The sequence below is a fragment of the Geotrypetes seraphini genome, chromosome 8, assembly GCF_902459505.1.
Source record: "Geotrypetes seraphini chromosome 8, aGeoSer1.1, whole genome shotgun sequence".
NCBI lineage: Eukaryota > Metazoa > Chordata > Amphibia > Gymnophiona > Dermophiidae > Geotrypetes > Geotrypetes seraphini.
In genome coordinates, this window is record NC_047091.1 from 89,956,029 (window position 1) to 89,979,208 (window position 23,180).

Below are 23,180 nucleotides of genomic sequence, written 5' to 3' on the forward strand. Positions count from 1 at the left end.
CCCACCCGTCCCCGTGAGGAATCCCCTCTGTCGCCACGAGGAATCCCCTCTGTCGCCACGAGGAATCCCCTCTGTCGCCACGAGCAATCCCCTCTGTCGCCACGAGCAATCCCCTCTGTCGCCACGAGCAATCCCCTCTGTCCCCGCGAGGAATCCACTCTGTGCCCGCCCATCCCTAAACTTCAGAAACAGTTATTTAATTATGCTACTGAATTAAAGGCTCTGGTAGAGACCCATTTACAAATAAGCAAAGACACTTTATTAATTTGGAAATATTAATTGGGAAGAATACATACTGTATAAACGGGTTTCTACCAGAGCCTCTAATGTAAATATAAAATAGAAATACTCAGCTGATGAGGACCCCCCAAGCTTTGAGCTGAGGACTTCCTCTGCAGTTGGCCAAGAGTCCCTTTTGCCAAGCTTGGCAGGCAGCAGTAGCGTCCCTGAATCACAGATGCTGGCACTTTATAGTGGCTCTTGGATGCCTTTATATCTCACTAGTCTTTAAGCCTGTTACATTAACGGGTGCTAGAATACTGTTCACCCTCTATGTTGCCCCTTCCATTCACTGCCCTCTCTTCTCTTTCCATCTCTCTCTTTCTCTCCCATATGGCCTCTCCCCATCTCCTCCTTCCTTTTGCCTTGGTCTGGCATACCTTCCTCCTTCCCTCCAAGCCATTCTCTCCCCCTCTGCTCCCTTTCCTCATTTAACTACTTCATTGGTCAGCAGCAGCATTCACAATTTATTGCTGTTGCTGGCTTCAGGTCTTCCTCTTTGGCGGGTCCTGTCTTCATGAAAACAGGAAGTAGGCAGGACCGGCCAGAGAGGAAGGCCTGAAGCCAGCAACAGCAGCGAATTGTAAACGCTGCTGCTGCCTGAAGCACCCGAGGCAGACACTTCTCTCCCCTCCCAGCCCAACCCCCGCTGTCTCTGCGACCCTCCCAGCAAGATGACTTTAAGATCAAACCTCCCTCCAGCATTGGCAACCGCAGAACGCTAAACAGGCTGCTTTGGCTTTCTTCTGCCGTTGAGTCTATTTGTTGCGTCATTGATGATGTCATCGGTGACGCGGCAGAGGGACTCAACGGCAGAAGAAAGCCTGAAGCAGCCTGTTTAACGTGCAGCGACTACCAACGCTGGAGGGATGTTTGTACCGGTGCAGAAGCGATATGTCTCTCCCCCTCCAGTACCTGAGCAGCACTTTGCTGCGGCGCATCCTCCCATGGGGGGGTGGGGTTTGCACAGTGGGAGCCGGGTGAGAGCGGCGATCTCCAGTTGGGGGGGGGTTGCACAGTGGGAGCCGGGTGAGAGCGGCGATCTCCAGTTGGGGGGGGGGGTTTGCACAGTGGGAGCCGGGTGAGAGTGGCGATCTCCAGTTGGGGGGGGTAGCACAGTGGGAGCCGGGTGAGAGCGGCGATCTCCAGTTTGGGGGGGGGGTTGCACAGTGGGAGCCGGGTGAGAGCGGCGATCTCCACTTGGGGGGGGGTAGCACAGTGGGAGCCGGGTGAGAGCGGCGATCTCCAGTTGGGGAAGGGTTTGCACAGCGGGAGCCGGGTGAGAGCGGCGAGCTCCAGTTGGGGGGGGGGGTTGCACAGTGGGAGCCGGGTGAGAGCAGTGATCTCCAGTTGGGGGGGGTTTGCACAGTGGGAGCCGGGTGAGAGCGGCGATCTCAAGTTGGGGGGGGGGAGTTTGCACAGTGGGAGCTGGGTGAGAGCGGCGATCTCCAGTTGGTTTTTTTGTTTTGTTTTAAGTTGAAAGCCAGCGCTGCAGCTCCTCTCTCGATCCTGGTGCAGTTCGAGAGAGGAGCCGGTACCATTCACAGTGAGAGGCGGGGTTGAGGAAGACCGCCGCAGCTGTGTAATTTTTTTTTATTTGAAAGCCGCGGCGAGCAAGTGGTGACGTAAAACCCGTGCATGCGCAGTCGTGTTTCCGCGACGGGATCAGGGAACACTTTTTTTAGTGCGCATGCGCAGCCTATCATTTTATTATATTAGATTCTCCCAGATGAACTCATTTGTTACAAAGTAACTTGCCCAACTCTGTTCCTTAGTAGGTCTGCCACCTTATTGCCCAGCCTTCAGTTAACAGCATATGCTTCAAGAACAGTAAAAAGTTTCTCTTCCCACAACCAGGGCAGAACAGGTTTCTCCTCACTGTATAGATGCTAAATCGATAGCAATCTACCCACCCACGTGTTTACTCATGGAAAACAACCACGGTTTCCTTGCCTGCCTCCGCACAATTTTATTATTTTACCTTGACTGCGTACAGTAGACTTTATTTTTTATTGTTGAATTCTGAGATGTATTTCCTGCATACCTGTAAACACGTGAGGAAGAAGACATCTTATTCGCATCCTTCCCTAGGCCTGTTGTCAATAAGGGCTTCTGGTGTACAAAACAGTAAAAAAAATCACCCCAGAAAGGAGCTGGGAGGAGACGTCATTGCAGGCTGGAAGATGGGGCAGGCAGCAGAGGTGAGACGCTCCGCCTACAGCAACCTCCCTCCAAGAGTTCCAGCAGGAAACAAAAACCCTTATCCCAGGACAAGCAGGCATGATATTCTCACATGTGGGTGACGTCATCTACGGAGCCCCGATGCGGAAGCATTTTCAAGCAAACTTGATTGAAGATTTAAGTTTGCTCTGCTGCTCCACGCATGCGTGCCTTCCTGCTCCACTAGGGGGTGCATCCCCTCGTGGTCTCCAGTTCAAAATTTTCCGCGAGCCTAGAAGACGTGTTTTTCAGGCTCTGCCCCAACTGCCTTCTAGCACCGCGATTTTTTCTTGTTTTTTCACGATTAAGTCGCTGTGCGCGAATTCCTTACCTTTTTACTTGATTCCTGCTTCGTTTTCAACGACCCGGAGGCTTCCGGGTCCCCGTGGCCGCGTGGCTAATCGAGCCGCGGCTACTTTCGATTTAATGTCCCGGCCTTTGACCGGCTTTAAAAAGTGCACCCGGTGCGAGCGGCTTCTTTCTCTCACAGACCCGCATCGCCGGTGCATCCTTTGCCTGGGGGCGACTCATCCAACCGACTCCTGCCCCCAGTGCGCTAATTTCCAAAACCGGGCCCTCCGCCGAAGAAAAGCCCGCATGGCGGATCTCTTCACCCCGGACCAACCCTCCACCTCGGCCTCGAGGTCGGCCCTGGCCTCGGCCCCGGCCTTGACCTCGGCCCCGGAAACCTCGGCATCGCCTCGAGACTCGACCCCGAAGTCCTCGGGACAACAGAAAGCCTCGGCTCCGGGTAAGTCCCCTCTTCCCTCTTCAGGTTTTGCAACAGCGAAGAAGCCAGCCTCGGGGACAACGGCGACGCATGGCGGAAGCCCCATGCTTACAGCCCCGTCCAAGCCCTCCAAGCCTTCGGGCCGTGCCTCCACCACACGGGAATACTCTGATACGAGGTCGCCCCCGGTGGAGCGCACCGAGGCAGTGGACATGCCTTCGATGCTGTCCGTGCCCGTCTTCCAGGACCTACTCCGAGCGATGATCACGTCGGAGCTGTCCGCTGCAATGGCCCAGTTTCAATTGGCCTCGACCTCGAATGTGCCAGACCAGCCTGAGCCTCACACCGAACAACCTCGAGGAAAGGTGCGCAATCCTCGCCGCATCCCATCCTCCTCGGACTCCTCGCCGAGACGCCCGAGACGTTCCCCCTCTGCGAACCGCCGAGGGGCAAAACGTCGGGCTAGAACGACAGAAACCTCGAACCGCCGTACCTCCAAGAAGGCCCGAGGTTCACCAGCCCTACGAGGCCGTTCTCCCACACCTCGTACAGGACCACTAAGGGTGGCTGAGTTATCACTCTCCAACCCGCGCATCCTCCGAACTCCCCCTCGGACACATTCTCCGAGGGAGTCCGGATCGGGGTCACCAATCCGACATAGATCGGTACCCCTAACCCCGGCATCCTCTCCGAGAGGCTCCTCGAGACGCCGAAGATCGACAACCCCGGAACACTCTCACAGTGCTTCCCCAACCTCGGAGCATGGATCAGAGCATGAACCTCGATACTCGAGGGAAGCCTCCTTATCCTTCTCCACCCGACGAAGATCTCGTTCCCCGACCCCGCACGGGGCCCCGGGGACATCTCGCCCATCCTTCACTCGCTTTGTCCAAGACATGGGCCACGCATTGGACTTAGACCTCCAGTCCGACTCCAGATACTCGAAGGAGTACCTGACGGAGCTGGATATGCCATCACTGCCCAGAGAGTCCCTTCGCTTACCACCTAACCCGGTACTCCAACAGGCCTTCTTCAGGAACCTGGAGACCCCCTACATGGTCACGGCCGTACCCTCCAAAATGGAGGCCAAGTACCGCACAGTACCTTACCCGGGATTCGAGCAACCACAGCTCTCCCACCAATCGCTGCTGGTGGAATCCTCCTTGAAAAAGGCTCACCCGTCCCGGGTCTCAGCAGCGGTCCCCCCAGGCCGAGAAGGCCGAACTCTGGACAAGTTCGGCAGGAGACTATACCAAAACGCAATGATGGCCTCTAGGGTGCAAAGCTACACTTTCACCTTCACATCATACCTCAAACATCTCATTGGACTATTGAGAGCCTTTGAGACTGACCTACCGGCCTCCCGGCAGGGAACGTTCAGCCTGCTTTTAGAGTCCCTCTCCAACCTGCGCCTTCACCTATTCCACGCGGCCTACGATGGCTTCGAACTCTCTTCCAGAGAAGCAGCCTTCGCTATCGCCATGCGCCGACTAGCTTGGCTGCGCCTGGTCGACATGGACCCCAACTTACAGGACCGGTTGGCTAACCTCCCCTGCGTGGGAAAGGAATTGTTCGATGACACTATCGAGGCGGCGACAAAACGCCTCTCCGAACATGAACGCTCATTTGCCTCCCTTGTCCGGCAAAAGCCCAAACCGCCAGCGCCCAGGCCATACAGGGCCCCTCCGCGCCGCTACCCACAAAAGTCCACCCCTGCTTTCTCGCGGCCCCCACCCAGACGTCCGCAAGCCCATCACAGGGCCATGCCCAAGTCTCAACCGCCCGCGACCACCAAACCATCCCCGTCCTTTTGACGGGACACGCGGAAGGGGGCGGGCCCCCTCCGCCATAGTCCCAGGCCACCTTCCTATCGGAGGCCGACTCAAAGCCTTTTACCCTCGCTGGGAACAACTCACGTCGGACGCATGGGTCCTTGGCGTGATCTCATCAGGGTACTCTCTCAACTTTCGGGCCATTCCCCCGGACAATCCCCCAAGGAACTGCCCTCCCAACCGGACTCAGCTACCTCTACTCCTCTCCGAAGCTCGAGACCTGCTTCGCCTGAGAGCAGTGGAGAAGGTCCCCCCCGACCAACGGGGGAAGGGCTTCTACTCCCGTTACTTCCTGGTACCGAAAAAAACGGGAGACCTACGCCCAATACTAGACTTGAGACGCCTCAACAATTCCTGGTACGGGAAAAGTTTTGGATGCTCTCACTACCAACACTCTACCCCCTGATCGACGAGGGCGACTGGCTCTGCTCCCTCGATCTCAAGGAGGCGTACACACATGTCCCAGTGCACCCCGCTCACCGCAAGTTTTTGCGTTTCCAAGTAGGGGACTGGCACCTACAATACCGAGTCCTCCCCTTCGGGCTAGCATCATCACCTCGGGTCTTCACCAAGTGCCTCGTGGTGGTAGCAGCAACCTTACGTTCCCAGGGCCTCCAGGTATTCCCCTACCTAGACGACTGGCTAATCAAAGCCCCGTCCAAAGAAGGGGTTATCTCAGCGACCCAACAGACTATTACCTACCTACAAAGTCTGGGGTTCGAAATAAACTTCCCAAAATCTCAACTACGCCCCTCGCAGTCCCTACAGTTCATCGGGGCCACGCTGGACACGGTTCGCCTCCGTTCCTTCCTCCCCCCTCCGCGCCTGGAGGCGTTAGTAAGTCTGAGCCGAAGGATCTCTCGGCTGACCTCAGTATCAGTTCGACAGATGATGACCCTTCTGGGCCACATGGCCTCCACCGTCCATGTCACACCATTCGCCCGCCTCCATCTGAGAATCCCTCAATGGACCCTGGCGTCCCAATGGCGTCAAGACCGGGACCCGATAGACCGCTCCGTGACAGTGACTCCTTCATTGCAACGATCACTCCGCTGGTGGGCCGACTCTTCAAATCTTTCCAAAGGTTTGCTCTTCCTCACCCCACCCCACAGCAAGGTACTCACCACGGACTCGTCGGAGTACGCTTGGGGAGCCCATCTGGACGGCCTACGCACCCAAGGAATGTGGTCAGCACAAGACCGTCGCTGCCACATCAACGTGCTAGAACTTCGGGCCATCTACCTCGCAGCTGTAGCCTTCCAACACCTACTCCGCGACCGAGTGGTTCTCATCCGAACCGACAACCAAGTAGCGATGTACTACGTAAACAAACAAGGGGGCACAGGGTCTTGGCCCCTTTGTCGGGAAGCCCTACGCCTCTGGAAATGGGCAATCTCCAACAATACCTTCCTTCGGGCGGTGTACATACAAGGAGAACAAAACTGCCTGGCGGACAGACTCAGTCGCCTCCTCCAGCCACACGAGTGGTCACTACACTCTCAGCCCCTACGAGGAGTGTTCGAACGGTGGGGGACGCCTCAAATAGACCTGTTCGCGTCCCCTCACAATCACAAGCTGCCTCTCTTCTGCTCCCGGATATACTCCCCGGACCGACTCGAGGCCGACGCCTTCCTCCTCGACTGGGAGGGAAAGTTCCTGTACGCGTTCCCGCCGTTTCCGCTGATACTGCGGACCCTTGTCCACCTGAAAACAGTACAAGCCACCCTGATCCTGATTGCCCCTCGCTGGCCACGCCAGCCGTGGTTTTCCCTTCTACTTCAGCTCAGTGCCAGAGATCCACTGCCTCTGCCTCTGTTTCCCTCTCTACTGTCACAGGGTCAGGGTTCACTGTTACATCCCAATCTTCAATCTCTTCATCTGAATGCTTGGTTTCTCTCCCCCTGACTGCTCTCCCCGTGTCTCAATCAGTCAAGGAGATATTGGAGGCCTCTAGAAAAACCTCGACGAGAACCTGCTACTCCCAAAAGTGGACCAGATTCTCAACCTGGTGCTCCTCCCACAGCCAGGACCCGGTGTCGGTCCCCGTCCCCCTGGTCCTGGACTATCTACTTCAACTATCTCATTCCGGCCTAAAGCCTCATTCCGGCCTAAAGACCAACTCCATTCGAGTACACCTCAGTGCGATTGCGGCCCTTCATCAGCCCCTGGAAGGGAAAGCCCTCTCGCTCCATCCCTTAGTCACTCGCTTCATGAAGGGTCTGCTGAACGTCCACCCCCCTCTCAAACCTCCCCCAGTGGTTTGGGACCTTAACGTGGTTCTGGCTCAACTAATGAAACCTCCATTTGAGCCCCTAGGCAAATGCCATCCAAAATTCCTCACTTGGAAGGTAATTTTCCTACTCGCGCTCACGTCCGCACGGCGGGTTAGTGAGCTACAAGCTCTGGTAGCGGACCCACCCTTCACGGTATTCCATCACGACAAGGTGGTACTCCGCACCCATCCAAAGTTCCTACCTAAAGTAGTGTCTGATTTCCATCTCAATCAGTCCATCGTCTTACCTGTGTTTTTTCCCAAGCCCCACTCTCACCCCGGAGAAGTGGCGCTCCACACTCTTGACTGCAAAAGAGCGTTGGCCTTTTACCCCCAACGCACTCAGCCACACCGGAAAGTCCCACAACTGTTCTTGTCCTTCGACCCAAACCGATTAGGTCACCCAGTTTCCAAACGCACCTTGTCCAACTGGTTGGCCGATTGCATCTCCTTTTGCTACGCTCAGGCTGGTCTCGCGCTGCATGGTCGAGTAACGGGACACAAAGTCCGAGCGATGGCAGCCTCCGTAGCCTTCCTCAGGTCCACACCCATTGAGGAAATCTGCAAGGCTGCCACGTGGTCTTCGGTTCATACCTTCACCTCCCACTACTGTCTGGACTCCCTGTCCAGAAGCGATGGCCGATTCGGCCAATCGGTGTTGCGAAATCTATTTGCTTAAATTGCCAACTTCCCTCCATCCCTCTTCAGTAAGCTTGGAGGTCACCCACATGTGAGAATATCATGCCTGCTTGTCCTGGGATAAAGCACAGTTACTTACCGTAACAGGTGTTATCCAGGGACAGCAGGCATATATTCTCACAACCCGCCCACCTCCCCGAGGTTGGCTTCTTGGCTAGTTAAGTGAACTGGAGACCACGAGGGGATGCACCCCCTAGTGGAGCAGGAAGGCACGCATGCGTGGAGCAGCAGAGCAAACTTAAATCTTCAATCAAGTTTGCTTGAAAATGCTTCCGCATCGGGGCTCCGTAGATGACGTCACCCACATGTGAGAATATATGCCTGCTGTCCCTGGATAACACCTGTTACGGTAAGTAACTGTGCTTTCCCTACATTCATTCCCAACACCCCTCCTAAAGTCAGCAGCCCTGAGTCTTCATATCCTTGGCCCCTCCTCATTGCATTTCAGTTTGCGTACAGGGAAGAGCATATGATTTATATTTTCTTTTTTTAACAGAAAAAAGACTCTTGATCTTAGCAAACTTTTCTGGGGCATTCTCCCCTTCGCCGTCTCCTACAGTGGCTGCATGTGCGCCCAGATACTGAGGAGGGAGTTAAGCGTGAGTGTTGCGGGGGGGGGGGAAGGATGACTAAAGAGTCTATGTGCCTATATGCTGAGATCACTGCCTTCGTGACAGAGACCGTTGCTGCTGATTTGTCGGGACTCGGGAGCTCAGCTTGGCGCCGGACCCGGACCAGAAATTAGATAGGCCTCGGGATAGGAACTCTGGGTCCATCCCCGTGGGAGTCCTGTCAGCCTTGGAGGTGTCCCCGTGGGAGTCCCGTCGACTTAGGGGGATCCCTGCAGGATTCCCATGATCCCCATTCCTGTGCAGTCCTCTAGTTTAGTCTAGTCTAGTCTTTGGTTTATATACCGGGTCATCTCCTAACAGAGCTTGACTCAGTTCATAAATAATTAAAGTCCAGAATACATAAAAATATGCAAACATGAAAAAGAGAATGTTAAAGTTCTATCAGTTTGTCATTTCAGTAGGTAAGCCATTAAGATATTGTGTAAACAGAGTTTATAGGGCTTTGCGAAATTGTTGTAGCTGACCTATCAATCTAACAGAATCAGGGAATCTGTTCGAAGTTTCTACCAGAATGTCTTCTGAGAGGACATTTTCTATTGTGCTAAAATCTGTGAAAGACAGGAAAGCTAGCCTGAACCCTGAATATATTGATGACTTTATTAGGGCTGCACATTTAACACATTAATGTGATTAACATGTTAATTTTACTCATGTTAGAAAATTTAACTTGATTAACTGTTCCTCAACTCCCTTGTGGTCCACATCTCGTTCAGTTTTAAAAAAAAATCTTTTTCTCCTGGCACTTCTTCATGCCTCACCTCTCATTCTGGCAGCTCCCTCTCTCCTCCGGGCTCCATTTCCCTGCCCCTCATAGCCCTGGGAACTTGCCATGACTGCTGCTGCACTGAAAACAGGTTATTTCGCACTGGGCCCAAAATCTCTCTTTCTGTAGGATTAGAACAAGAAGTTCTGCCTGACAGAACTTGTGCGAGTTATATTAAAAACATTCATAATAATAATTTAAACAAGGTCAACTAAACAATAAAATAGACAACAAAAAATATCGGTAAGTCCTACAACTCTCACTCATCTCATATGCATAGCAGCATCAAAAATACACACCAAGCAGTCTGTAAAACCTTTTGTCTGGACATAGTTCAGTCCCTGTATGCTTCTTGAAACAGCAATGTTTTCAGTTTCTGCACAAATCCAGCATTGTTACAGATTTCAAAGCCCAAAGGCAAGTCATTCCATAGCTTATGGACTGACTCTGGGTCTTTGATCTTTTTGCTGCCTCAGGCTATGTGGTGTTCCCTCTGCAGCTTAAACTGGGACTATTGCCCTTTTTCCTCCAGATCTGACCACTCCTTTGTCTTGCATATTTCCATCGGTCTTGGGTATTTCTCAGGCCTATTCTTTAAATCTTCAAGCCTCCAAATGTCTGCTTCTGCTCCAACTTCTCAGCCTAAAGTTTAACACTGGCCAGTTCTCCTGAATGCCTCTCCACATTTTTCACTGTTTCAAGTCTCTGACCTATTTCCTGATTCTTCTCTCTCTCTTCTTCCATTGTGGACTGTAGCCTTTCTTGCAATGTTCTCATCTCCTTCTTCAACTTTGCCACCCAGATCTGCATGTCTGTTTTGGTCAGCACTGTCCCATTATACGTTCATTACATCACCACTCTGCTCTCCTGCACCGTGCTTATTAATGCCATATCAGGGTTGCCACATTCATCACGTGCTCCATTTCTCAGTTTCTGAGCACTGGCCCTTGCTCTGAACTGGAATTTTTTCATCTGTTGCCTCTTGCAGGTGGACATAAGAGGAGTAGAGCCTCAGGCTCCAATCTGCATTGTTGCTCTCTTTTGAGGACAAATTGGGAAGTATTTAAGACTTTTAAACACTAGCCTTGACAGAATTCTGGACTCTAGTATCCCTAACCCTATAGCGACATCACTTTCTCCCCTTAGTTAATAAAAAATGTATAGACTACACTCTTCTATCAGAATGTCTGAAGTAGAGATCCCGAAGCTTAAAAACAAACCCTAGCAAAGCCAATAGCACTTGCCACAACTAAAAATCAAGCCTAATGCTCAGATTGTTATACAATTTACACCCATCCTCAGCCTTTTACTAGAACTTTCAACCATATGTGTAGACAACAATTATTTTGGAAACAAAAAGATCTTTCACCTTTTTATAGAAGTATATATAATTTTAGTTTTTGTCTGACATTGGACAAAAACAATAGATCTAATAAATAGCATTAACTTTTAATGAAGCAGTTTATTTGGTATTTTTTGTGAGGATTTTCCCATGCTATTAAAGTTTTTAATGTGAAAATATTCATGCTAAAACCACCATGCTAAAGGATAGTGTGTTCAGCATGCATATTTGTGGTACAGGGAACAATAGTTGATTAAATAATTTTGTTTAAAAAGGCACAAAATTTATTACTGCCCTTTCCCCAGCCCAATTATTTTATGCCACTCTGAAATGAAGCAGAAATTTGAAGGGTGCTGCTGTGCTCTTCTGGCTCTTTGTTTTGGTACTGCCTTCTCTCTCTTCCTCTCCTTCCCCCCCCTCACCCACACCCCAGGTTCTTACTCACCTGAATCCTTCTTGTGTTCACAAGAACATGGACATAAGCCAGGCTCTAGCTAAGAGAGACCACAATGGCAGCATGGACACAGATTTTATTATGCAGCAAAATGTGGGCAGAAAAGTTGGGGGGGATGAGAAAATGCAGAAATGTAACTGCGTTTGGCTTATGATTCATATATGTGCTAACTGAGGCCTGAGGCTCTACTTCATTTTGATTTTTTGCATATGTTCTCCTTTGCAGGCCCCTTTTACTGTTAGCTAATGGAGGCAGGCATGTGGGGCTAGTATAATAAGAACCATATAAAACCTCTGCTATTGACATAGTTTTTGAGATTAGCACAAATTATTAATGCAGCACAGATTTGCATATCACTTGCATGCTATATCCTGTAGTAAACTATCGAATGCTGGCATTAAAAAAAAAAAATCCATATTTACCATAGTTTTGTTACATCTGGGTCCTGAAAAGTTCCTGGATCTTTAATGGACCCATTTGTAGCTTTCGAGCAGTGGAGATAACTCAGAACACCCCTAACTTGAATGGATACATACTATCTCAGCCTGCTACCAGATAACCACCTTTGGGCTATGTACGAAAGATCACGTGATCCATCAACATGACTTTGAGGGACAATTATAAAGACAAGCAATTTTCAACTGTATATTCATGCATCTTACTTTTGAAACTTTGTATTAAAGGTGTCATTTGCTCGCCCAAGCTCAGAAAATATCAAGGATGCAAACTTGTATATAAGCGGCCTCCCAAGAACAATGACGCAGAAAGATGTGGAAGATATGTTCTCACGGTTTGGGCGAATCATTAACTCACGTGTGCTTGTTGATCAAGCTACAGGTATATACATTCATATATTTTTATTTCTTAGAATTAATTTTCCCAATGTTCAGAATATAGCTCATATTCTTCTGAGATTAAAGCATTACAATTAAGAAAATATTATGACTCAGTTAAGAAAGCTGGTATATTATCTCCTGAGTGCTGTTAGTATACACACATTTATGTTAAAGCACTAAAGGCTAGATTCACTAAGCAAACCGATCATGTACCGATCAGTTTGAAGCCGATCCCTCCGATCCGATTTACTAACCTGTGTCCCGATTATCCTCCGATACGCGCATTCAAATGAGGGGGAACGGCATTCAAATGATGGCAGGCAGTGATTCACTAACAAACCTGCAACACCGACTGGACTGGCCGATCACAAACAAGCGACTGCTGAGGACCAGTCGCTCAGGTCCTTTCCGACTGCCCTGCCTTCTGCCGCCCTGCTCTCTGCTCTGAACTCCTGCTCTCAGCCCTGATCTCCTGCCTGCCCCGAACTTGTGCAGCCCTGACTCTCCCATCCTTCCCCGCAGTGCAAGCCCATGGTTTTAACTCACGTGCTTAAAGCGGGTTAAAACCACAGGCTTGGGCAGGAAAAAAAAAAAGAAATTTCCTGCTCTGCCGAACACAGAGGGCCAGCCCATGCGCAGACCATCTACAGATGGTATACGCATGCTCAAGGATCGCTGTTCAGCGATCCGATTCAATTTGTTGGGGCATGATTCAGATCACCCTCATTTGCATGAGGGCGATTTGTGAATCAGCCCCCCGGAAACGGAGCGGATCCCTCACGGATCAGAACCGATCTGTGCCCTTAGTGAATCTAGCCCTAAGTCAGTACCTCTGAAGAGCACCTTAGGAAATTATTTTTCACAGAGAGGGTGGTGGATGGCTGGAATGCCCTCCTGAGGAAGATGGTGGAGAGGAAAACGGTGATGGAATTCAAAAAAGTGTGGGATAAACACAAAGGATCTCAAATTTGAAAACAAAACAAATGATATAAATTAAAGAACTAAGGCTGGCATTGGACTAACTTGTACAGTTTGTGTCCCATATGTGGTGATTCAGTGTAGGATGGCTGGGAAGGGCATTAATGGGAACTCCACTAACTGGAACATGAGGATGTTACTTGTCAGACATTACAGTAGCTATCCTGCAAACAATGGGATGGATGGATAGGCTGGAGTGAGTTTGGACGGCAACTTCAGCAGTTTTCCAGGTGGACTTTAGTCTATGGCCCAGAAATATCAAAGAAGAGACAGTTAACTTAATCATGTATTTCCAAAGAGAATGACTAATGGACAGACTGGAAGGACTATTCAGGTTGCTATCTGCCATCATTTACTATGTATTATCCTTATAAAAATTTCCAAGGTGATCACACATTTGTGGTGTTGATAATCTTTATGAAGCCTACAAGTCTGGGACAATTTCTATGCAAATATTTAGCGTTCTCAGAGGGCATTAACGCTCAAGCATTTGTTTCATGAAACCATTCAAGCATTCATTAAAAATATGCATGTTCTTGCCATGTATGATGTGCACTTGACATGTAATCCCACCTTTTCATCCTTTTCTACTGATAATTTGTTAGGAGGATGGTGGGCATACAGGGTGTGTGCATTTCTTCCCTAGTGTATACAAATGCCTTTCCACCCTATCCTGTACCCCTGTGCAGCCCTTTTGCTCTCCTTCACTCTGCATCTCTTCCTCACCCCACCCTGGAGTGTTTAAACGGTGACACATGTAAAAACCGCAGAAGACAATGACGTGCCGACATTTCAGCACAGAAGAAATGTGCGCCGCTGCTTTGAGGCCTTCCCTTTTGCGCCCTAAGGGGGGGTGGGAGGGGAACCCCCCACTACACTTAGAATTCCTCACACTCCTGTTGGGTTGGGGGGGAACCCCCCACATACACACACTACACTGATAACTCCTGAAGACCAAAAACGGGAAGGAGAGCGAGAGTTTTCCCAAACATCCCCCAACGGGAGCGTGAGCAGTTCCTCCCCCGCCCCACCCCCTCACAGTGTATAATGGAAGGCCTCAAAGCGGCAGCGCACATTTCTCCTGCACTCATATGTCGATGCAGGATTGTTGGCACGCCATTGTCCTCCACGCTTTTGACGGTGTACTGTTTAAACTCCACACTTTGAGGCAGTGGGAGTGCAAGATTAGTAAAACACAAATTTAAGCCTTTTATTAACATACTCTTATAAGTTGTTTTTACACTAGGGAGAGATGACGTGCCCTATTCAAATATGAAAGATGGCCAGAGTTGTATCATGGTGAGCCATAATAGTTATTTGTGGTAACATTGTTAGTCAAAGCGCCATGCTATCAGGGAGCTAAGTGACTAAAACAAAACTGCTTGGGTGTGCACTGAACAGTGTTTCAAAATCCATATGATAAATAATAGTAACATCCAATTCAGTTCAGTTTATTTGAACTCCTGGGAGCAGTTCTATATGCAGCAGTGTTACAAATTACCTCAACATGATTTATGGGGATTTTTTTTTTTATATATGGTAACTATAGGACTGAAATTTGTTCTTATACTTTAGCACAGCATCTGTGGGAGCCTGAATCCATTTGGGATCCAACAGGATTGACTGAAAAGATGCATGTGTACTGTTTTGTAGCAGGATGACCAGTATTCAAAATGTTGGTAAACAGATAAAATACACATTCTGTATTCTGCCAAAGAACAAAACTCCAAGGATCCTCAGACCACCACCGAGTAACTTAACTTCAAGTGGCTTAATTCCTTATCAATCCTGCTGGAGTCTACACAATTTTTTTGTGGTTTTTATTTTATATTTTTTAAAAATTTATTTTGTTATTTATGTATCTCATTAGATATACAGGTACTTACCGTATTTTTCGCTCCATAAGACGCACCCTAGATCTAGAGTAGGAAAACCAGAAAAAAACTATTCTGAACCAAATTGTGTACTAATATATACCAGGCTCTGCACCCTGTCTCCCCTTCCCTGCCAGTCTGTTCATTTCATTTTTCATATACACACAATTCACACAGCAGATATAAATTATCAAAACTGACACATTTTGATCATTAAATTGAAAATAAAATAATATTTCCTACTTTTGTTGTCTGGTGATTTCATGAGTCTCCTTCCTTTCATCATTCAGGCCCAAGAAATGTCCCTTTCTATTCCCTCCCTCCCATGCCCCGAGTTCGTGCTACCTCACTGCCTTCTAGCCTTTGTCCTTCGTTCTCCCTCCCTCCCATGTCCTGAGTTCGTGTCTCCTTGCACTCACTGCCTTCCAGCCTTTGTCCTTGGTCCTCCCTGCTGCGCCGTAAACTGCCTTCTTCCCCCCCCCCCCCCCCTGCGTGCTGAAACCTGCCTACCCTCCACAGATTCCTCTTCCCCTGGCCATGGTCCGCCAACGCCGCGCAACAATTCAAAGAAGGGAAGGGCCAACGTGCAGCGATTGAACGTCGCCGGCCCACAAGCCTTCGACCGACATCAGAACTGACGTCAGTTCTGATGTTGGGAGAAGGCTTATGGGCCGGCGACGTGCAATCGCTGCATGCTGGCCCTTCCCTTCTTTGAGTTGCGGTGGCCAGTAGGAGCAGCGGCAGGGAGCAGCAGCAGTCAGCCCGCATACCCCCAACGAGTTGGTCATTTTTAAAAGGTACACCGGGGTGGGTGGGGGTGTTTAAAAAAAAAAAGTTACCTTTGCTTCATAAGACGCACTGAAATTTCCACCCAATTTTGGGTGGAAAAAAGTGCATCTAATGAAGCGAAAAATATGGTAGCTTTAGTATCTGCTTATCCCCATTACCAATGCATTTCGCTATTGTTTTTCAAGGCGGGGAGAAACATTGTGCAGTTAACACTTGCTTATGCATTGCTGCCGCTACTGCCCGCCTTGAAAAAGAGTAACAAAATGCATCAGCAATGGGGATGAGCAGATACTAAAGCTAAGTACCTATATATCTACTGAGATAAATAAATTTAAAAAAAATATAAAATAGTGTAGACTCCAGGATCGATAAGGAATTAAGCCACTTGAAAAGTTACTCGGCGGTGGTCTGAGGATCCTTGAAGACTGGAGTTTTGTTCTTTGGCAGAATAGGGAATGTGAATGTGTATTTTATAATGGAATTGTCCTATTTGAAGAACACTTTAAGATTGCGGGACTCGCAAGAACTGACAGCAGCCATTCAGGAAGGGACGCAGGCCTAGGCAGCAACGTTGAATCTGGCTCCTGCCCATGCCGATACACGCTGGACCACCAGGCTATAAGGGTGTTTTTAAAAGGTAGGACAGGGCGGGGGTATTTTTTAAAGCTACAGGGGGGGGCAGGGGGTGTTTCTAAAAGCTATGGGGGGGATTTAAAAAAGTACTGGGGGGGACAGGGTGCAGAGCCTGGCAAGGAGTGTGGGATTGGGTGCAGAGCCTGGCAGGGAGTGAGGGGGGCTGGGTGCAGAGCCTGGGTTCAGAATGTTTTTTGTTTTTTTTCTTGTTTTCCTCTAAATCTAGGGTGCGTCTTATGGAGGGAAAAATACTGTATATGCATATAAAGTTATGTGAATAAATGGATAAATTTAAGGCAGCCTTTTATCACATTCAGACTTTTGCACATAACTTTATCTGGCAAGCACTGAGTATCAGCACTTACAGCATAAAGTTATAAACACCCATGAATATCTTCAGCCTTGCCTCTTCGTGTGGTTGGATTTTATGAGCATATTAAGTTGTGTACATGTGAAGCAGCATTTCAGAAAGGATGTTCAAATTGGGGCTGACTTAGCATCCTGACCAGACCAGTACCTTTGACTTATGCCCATCAAACTGCAGATGGTGCCAGAGAACAGAGTTGCCACTCACCCTATAAGGGTGCCATGCAGTTTGTTATTCTGTATTTCTCTCTCTTAACAGATGGTAACAAGTGAACGATGTAGCTTTTGAGCTGATCTAGTCTGATGAGCTCCTGCCCAGTTAGAGAGCTGAGTCCCAGTAGCAGAGGGTAGACCTTTTGTGTTTAGATCCATTGCTGTGGAGGTGGGATTTACTCAGATGAATCTGAGTCTCTATCCTCCTGTATCTCTTCCCCCCCCCCCCCAAAAAAAAATCTTTTTATACTGTTCCTCTTCTTGGATTTTTTATTATTATTATTTTTTTTTTTTTTTAATCACCCAGTGTTGAGTTTTAACCATTTTTGGAGGAACTAAGCAAGACAGAATTCTTAACCATTGCTGTGAAGGTGAATTTCTAATTGTTTTAGGAGATAGAAGACTCTGTTTTAGAGAATAACACAGGGACAGAAATTTTGTCCATCCCTCCCCAAAAGGAGTCTCCTCTACCCTCACCTTGTACCCATAACCTTTAGAATTAGTAGCTCTGCATTGTAAAGGCACACAAGCACAGCCATAACCCTTCCCCCTGTCTCCTTTTCTGAGGTCTGTTCTACTCTTCAATACTTTACAAAGATTTGCTACAGCACACGAGCACAGCCATGCCCCCCCCCAAGGAAAAAAAAATATCCTCTGAAACATAAGTAGAACAGTAGCTAAGCTCTATTCATTAGTTCCAGAAGAAGAGAAGACATTTAAACAGCCCAAAGTGGATTTTTTGCTAATAGCTGTTAATAAGAGAGCAGTCATTCCAGTAGAGCAGTGCTTCTCAATCCAATCTACGGGGCATACCCAGCCAGTCAGGTTTTTAGGATATCCACAGTGCATATGTATATGAGATTTGTGTGCACTGCCTCCTTGATAAGCAAATCTATCTCACGCATATTCATTGTGAATATCCAGAAAACCTGATTGGTTGGGTTTGCCCCAAGGACCAGGTTGAAAAGCATTGCAATAGAGGGAGGCACTGCTTTGAAGAAATCCTTGGCTTTAAATGGGAATCCTTGCCAAAACAAACATTTGCCATTTCAGTGTTGGGTCCCCAGTTTGTGATATGTAGTTCTTTGTTTCCAGGGTCTGTTCATATTGAGTCCTGAAGAACCAAGTAATGTCTCTGGAAGAGGTCCAAAAGAGTTTTTAGGATCCTGCCTGTCTGGAAGCAGGATTAGCTTATGTAGCCAATGCTTTTTACATCTGAATAAGATGATTTGCTAGAGGCATGGAGGTAGCAGTATCAGCCTAATGGTTTCTATGGTAAGTAGATAAGGCTTCTAAGACACATTAAGTTGTCTTTCAGAGATTGCATTATTTTTGGAGAAGATCTAGAGAAGCTTGATTTGAGGGATTCCAAGCCTCCAAAGGATACCAGAAGGCAAACAAAAACTTCTAGTAGACAAGCATCTAGTCATCTTATATTGCATGATTCGAAGAGATACAGACTGGGACATTGTGGTATGTTTTAACCTAAGTAATTCTCCGTTCATGCAGACCAGAAAAGAGCTAACCAGAAATTTGAAATCCAGGGCCCTTCCATTCTTCCCATTGATGTGTCGTGGGTCCACTCCAAGGAGTTAATGATAAGTGGTCAGCTGTCTAGGTTCTTCCAGAAATGAACATGCTACTGGGTCAGACCAATGGTCCATCGTGCCCAGCAGTCCGCGCCCGCGGCGGCCCATAGGTCAAAGACCAGTGCCCTAACTGAGACCAGCCCAACCTGCATACGTTCCGGTTCAGCAGGAACTTGTCTATCGTTGTCTTGAATCCCTGGAGGGTGTTTTGCCTTATAACAACCTCCGGAAGAGCATTCCAGTTTTCCACCACTCTCTGGGTGAAGAAGAACTTCTTTACGTTTGTTCGGAATCTATCCCCTTTTAACTTTAGAGAGTGCCCTCTTGTTCTCCCTACCTTGGAGAGGGTGAACAACCTGTCTATCTACTAAGTCTAATCCCTTCATTATCTTGAATGTTTCAATCATGTCTCCTCTTTTCAAGGGAGAAGAGGCCCAGTTTCTCTAATCTCTCACTGTACGGCAACTCCAGCCCCTTAACCATTTTAGTCACTCTTCTCTGGACCCTTTCGAGTAGTACTGTGTCCTTCTTCATGTACGGCGACCAGTGCTGGACGCAGTATTCCTGGTGAGGGCGTACCATGGCCTGGTACAGCGGTATGATAACCTTCTCTGATCTGTTCGTGATCCCCTTCTTAATCATTCCTAGCATTCTGTTCACCCTTTTCGCTGCCGCCACACTTTGCGCGGACGACTTCATCGACTTGTCGACCAGTACCCCCAAGTCTCTTTCCTGGGGGGTTCTCTCCAAGTACCGCCCTGGAAATCCTGTATTCGTGTATAAGATTTTTGTTACCGAAGTGCATCACTTTACACTTATCCACGTTGAACCTTATTTGCCATGTCGCAGCCCATTTCTCAAGTGTGTTTGTCACGTTGCAGGTCTTCGCAATCCTCCTATTCTGAATAACTTTGTACCATCTGAAATTTTAATCACCTCACCAACTTGCAAACCACATATTAGGTGATGCAACTGCTCCAGGACCTAGGCTTGTGATAAATTTCAGCAAGAGCAAGCTGGTTCCTTCCCAGCCTCTAGAGTGCTTAGGAGTGATTTTGAATACCAATTTAGGGAAGGGCACAAGAAACAAGATTCAGTAGAAATCAATGCATTACTTCAGCCCTGGTCCCAAAAATCTGCATATATTTTATGCATTATCAAATTGCACAATTGACCTCCATTATATAGCAAAATTCATGGAGAGTGATCAAAATGATGTTATAAAATTCCTCAGAGATATGGAACTCTGTAAGGAAGGCTTGAAAACCTCCCTTGGGTGAAGAGTTCACCTTCCAGTCTGGGAGGTTTTCAAGCCTTCCTTACAGAGTTCCATATCTCTGAGGAATTTTATAACATCATTTTGATCACTCTCCATGAATTTTGCTATATAATGGAGGTCAATTGTGCAATTTGATATCACAGACTATTTTTTGACCTCAGGTCTACAATTATCATCCCTGAACATCATAGTAAATTTATATTTTATGCATGGCTGAGGCAGAGTGATTCAGAAAATTGTTTCTCTCCCTGGTCGAATGATACTAATGGCTTCTGCTTAGCTTAGGAGGTTAAGATTTGCAGACTTGGTACATCTGAAAATAGGCCGCCAATTCGACTTCCTCAAGCAAAGGATTGCTCGTCTAAGGCCCAGTTTGTGGTCATGGAAGATCCATCCCCTTTGGTCTCATGCCTTATCCCAGGACAAGAAGGCAGCATATTCTCACTGATGGGTGACGGCACCGATGGAGCCCCGGTACGGACACTTCAAGAACTTGAAAAAGCTCTTGACACCCTCACCACGCATGCGCGAGTTCCCTCCTGCCCGACGTAGCCACGCGGTCCCTCAGTTTCTTAGTTTCCGCAGAGCTAATAAGTCGCGGTTCAAGGCTGTTGAAAATTTTTTCTTTCGCTGCCTTTCCGCTCTTGCGGTTTTACTGACTTTTTGTCAGTTTCTTCTTTTCTGTCATTGATAGGTTCATTTTAAAAAAAACAACTTAAATTATACTTTATTTTTTTCTTTACCGTTGTCGGTTTGGTTTAGTGGGGCCTTATGGATCGCCATTTTGTTTTCTCCCCTCTGCATGGCTCTTGTCCTGGGTTGGTTTTTCCTGCCCATTTTTCCTCCACGCGGTTGTTTTGTTGTGGAACTTGTCTTCACCGACATCCTTCTGTTATTTTAGCAATCTCGGGACCTCGGCCTTGCCGTTTATTCCTTCCCTTGCTTTTTTCCTCTTTTGTGCATTTTCATGTGTATTCTCCAGAAGCAGGTTCCCGTCGAAGACGCCAGGAATCCGGCACCAGTCGACGCCAGTGATCTGGTACCAGGAATCCGGCACCAGGCGATGCCAGTGTTCCGGTACCCAGTGTACTTCTGGCACCGCTTTTCTGATCTGCACTACCTATGATGCTTCTTCTTTGGTAGGTTGGTTTTCTCCTTTAGACTTCAGGTCATTGTAGCAGTGAGTCTAATCCTGCCTTTTTCAGTCCTATCTCTGGCTCCACTTTGACGTCGATGACTGTCTTGATATGTGCATGTTCATCTTCGAAGCGTGGAGTGACACCGATAGGTACCGATCATGAGCCAAGGGTACTGGTGGCCCTTTCTTTTCTTCTATTCCGTAGCCACACCAATGGTACCAGTCATGGACCAAGGGTACCGGTGTTCTTTTCTTTCTGCTCCAGAACGACACCAATGGTACCGGTCTTGGACCAAGGGTACCGGTGTTCTTTCTTTCTTTCTCCTCCGGGTGCGGCACCGATTATACCGGTCATGGCCCCTGGGTGCTGGTGCTTTTTTCTCTCTACTCTGGAACGACACCATCGGTACCGGTCATGGACCCAAGGTACCGGTGTCTTTTTCTCTTTGCTGGGGCTTAACACCATTGGTACCAGTCATGGCCTAACGGTACCGGCGTCTTTTTATCTTTGCTAGGGCACGACCAATGGTGCCGTGTCCTTTTCTCTCTGCTTGGGAATGACATCATTGGTACCAGGACACCGGTCATGGACCAACAGTGCCGGTGTCTTTTCCCGTCTGCTTCAGTGGTTCTGTGTGCCTTGATACCAGCTTTTTTCATCTATGGAGTGTTGCACCTTGGTACTGGCGTTGTATCCTTTGGTACCGGCTCTTCATTTTTAACAATGTTTTCTTTCATGCCACGATTTCGGTCGGCACTGTTCTTGTCGGTGATGTCGATGTTTCTAATTGGTGTCGACCTCCCTGTTCGATGTCAACTTCTCTCTCGACGTCATATTACTGTCGTCATGTCTGATCGATGTCGCAGTCCATATCGACATCCAGGTCGATGTCGGACTTTTTTGTCGACATCGACATGTTCAACTGTGATTACAGTTGTTTGGGTTGTCTGCCCTGTTGACATCGTCTCTTCTAGTGCTGCCCGGTTGAGTTTTTTGATTCTGGGGACTTTTTCACTTGAGTCTTCTCTGGTTTTGATGACACCAGTTGTCGTTGCAGTTACCAGTGTCGGTATTGTTCTGGTATGGGAAGGCTTTGCAGTCATCAAGCTGTATTCGGCCTTTTACTTCGACTCCTTGATAAGTCTTGGCTTTGACTGATTGAGAGGCTTGGGGCGTCTTTTAGAACTGCGCCCCATCTCTCTGAAATGGTGGGTGCTTCTTCATCACATGTGCTTTATTCCCTTGAGTGGGGTTCGCAAAACCTTCATAATTGCACCATTCGGGATTTTTCTGTAAATGCATTCCTTTGGGAGTTGCCTTTGTACAGTCATTTCTTTCCCTACGGAATTTCTTTTCCTTTCTTGTCCTTATCTCCTCCAGGGTGATTTACTTCCCTTCCTGTATCTCTGTGGGGACTTTTTAGCATGTCCTATGAAGTAGTTCCCATGTGTCTTTGTTTCCTTCCTGGTAGAGTTCCTCCTCACGACTAATGTGTCGTCCTCTGTCTTTCTGGGCAAAGTGGACAAGGCTGGGGTCCGGTTAGCCAATCCGGCTTACTAGATTTCCCTACTGCCTGAATGGTTTTCCTTGGCATTCATTGGTGTACACATTCCATGTAGCCACTTTTACATTTGAGTACCTGTTTTTTGCAGATCTGTTTTTTACAGATCTGGTCTCCATCTGCGTATCTGTCTTTATTATTACTCAACAGGTCAAGTTATTGAATATGTCTGATTTGGGAACGTGTTCATGGGGCTGTGCTGGAACATGTTTCCTCTACATTATGGGCCTGGTGAGTTTTCTCTGGCCGCATCTGTGTAGCAGTTTTCACTGTCATGGTGGCTATCTTCTAAGTCTTCCTGTACTCCTACGAGCCTAGGCTCTCCGAGTCTTCTTCATCTGGAGGCTTTATTCATTAATCTTTTCCTCCTGCTCTCAGACTCTGTTTTCTTTTGAGAGTCTACATGGGATCTTAGGCAGTCCTTCCTGTTTCCTTCTGCTAATTCTCCTTGAAGGGTTCTCTTCGATTACTGGTCTTTCTCTTAATTGTCAAGGCCACTGGATGATTGTATTTTTTCTGGATTTCAGACCTCATGGATCTGCTTCCTGATTTTTCCAGGCAGCCGCTACAGGCTCCAATTCATACGGCTTTCGAGTTTTGTTTTTCAACTGTACTCCTTACCAGTTTTGGGGGGGTTTTCCTCCCATATTATTCAGGGGGGTGTCTGATTGTGCTGGCCACATCTATTCGATTACAGGGC

The 23,180-nt window shown here is 48.2% G+C and overlaps 1 protein-coding gene across 2 annotated transcripts in view; it reads left to right on the plus strand.

Moving 5' to 3' along the window:
• ELAVL1 (ELAV like RNA binding protein 1) overlaps positions 1-23,180 on the plus strand; it is a 123,667-nt gene that overhangs the window by 71,646 nt on the left and 28,841 nt on the right. For both annotated transcript variants that reach the window (XM_033954839.1, XM_033954840.1), the window contains exon 4: positions 11,907-12,060. In XM_033954839.1, coding sequence (XP_033810730.1) covers positions 11,907-12,060 — 154 coding nt within the window. The remainder of the gene's footprint in view (positions 1-11,906; positions 12,061-23,180) is intronic.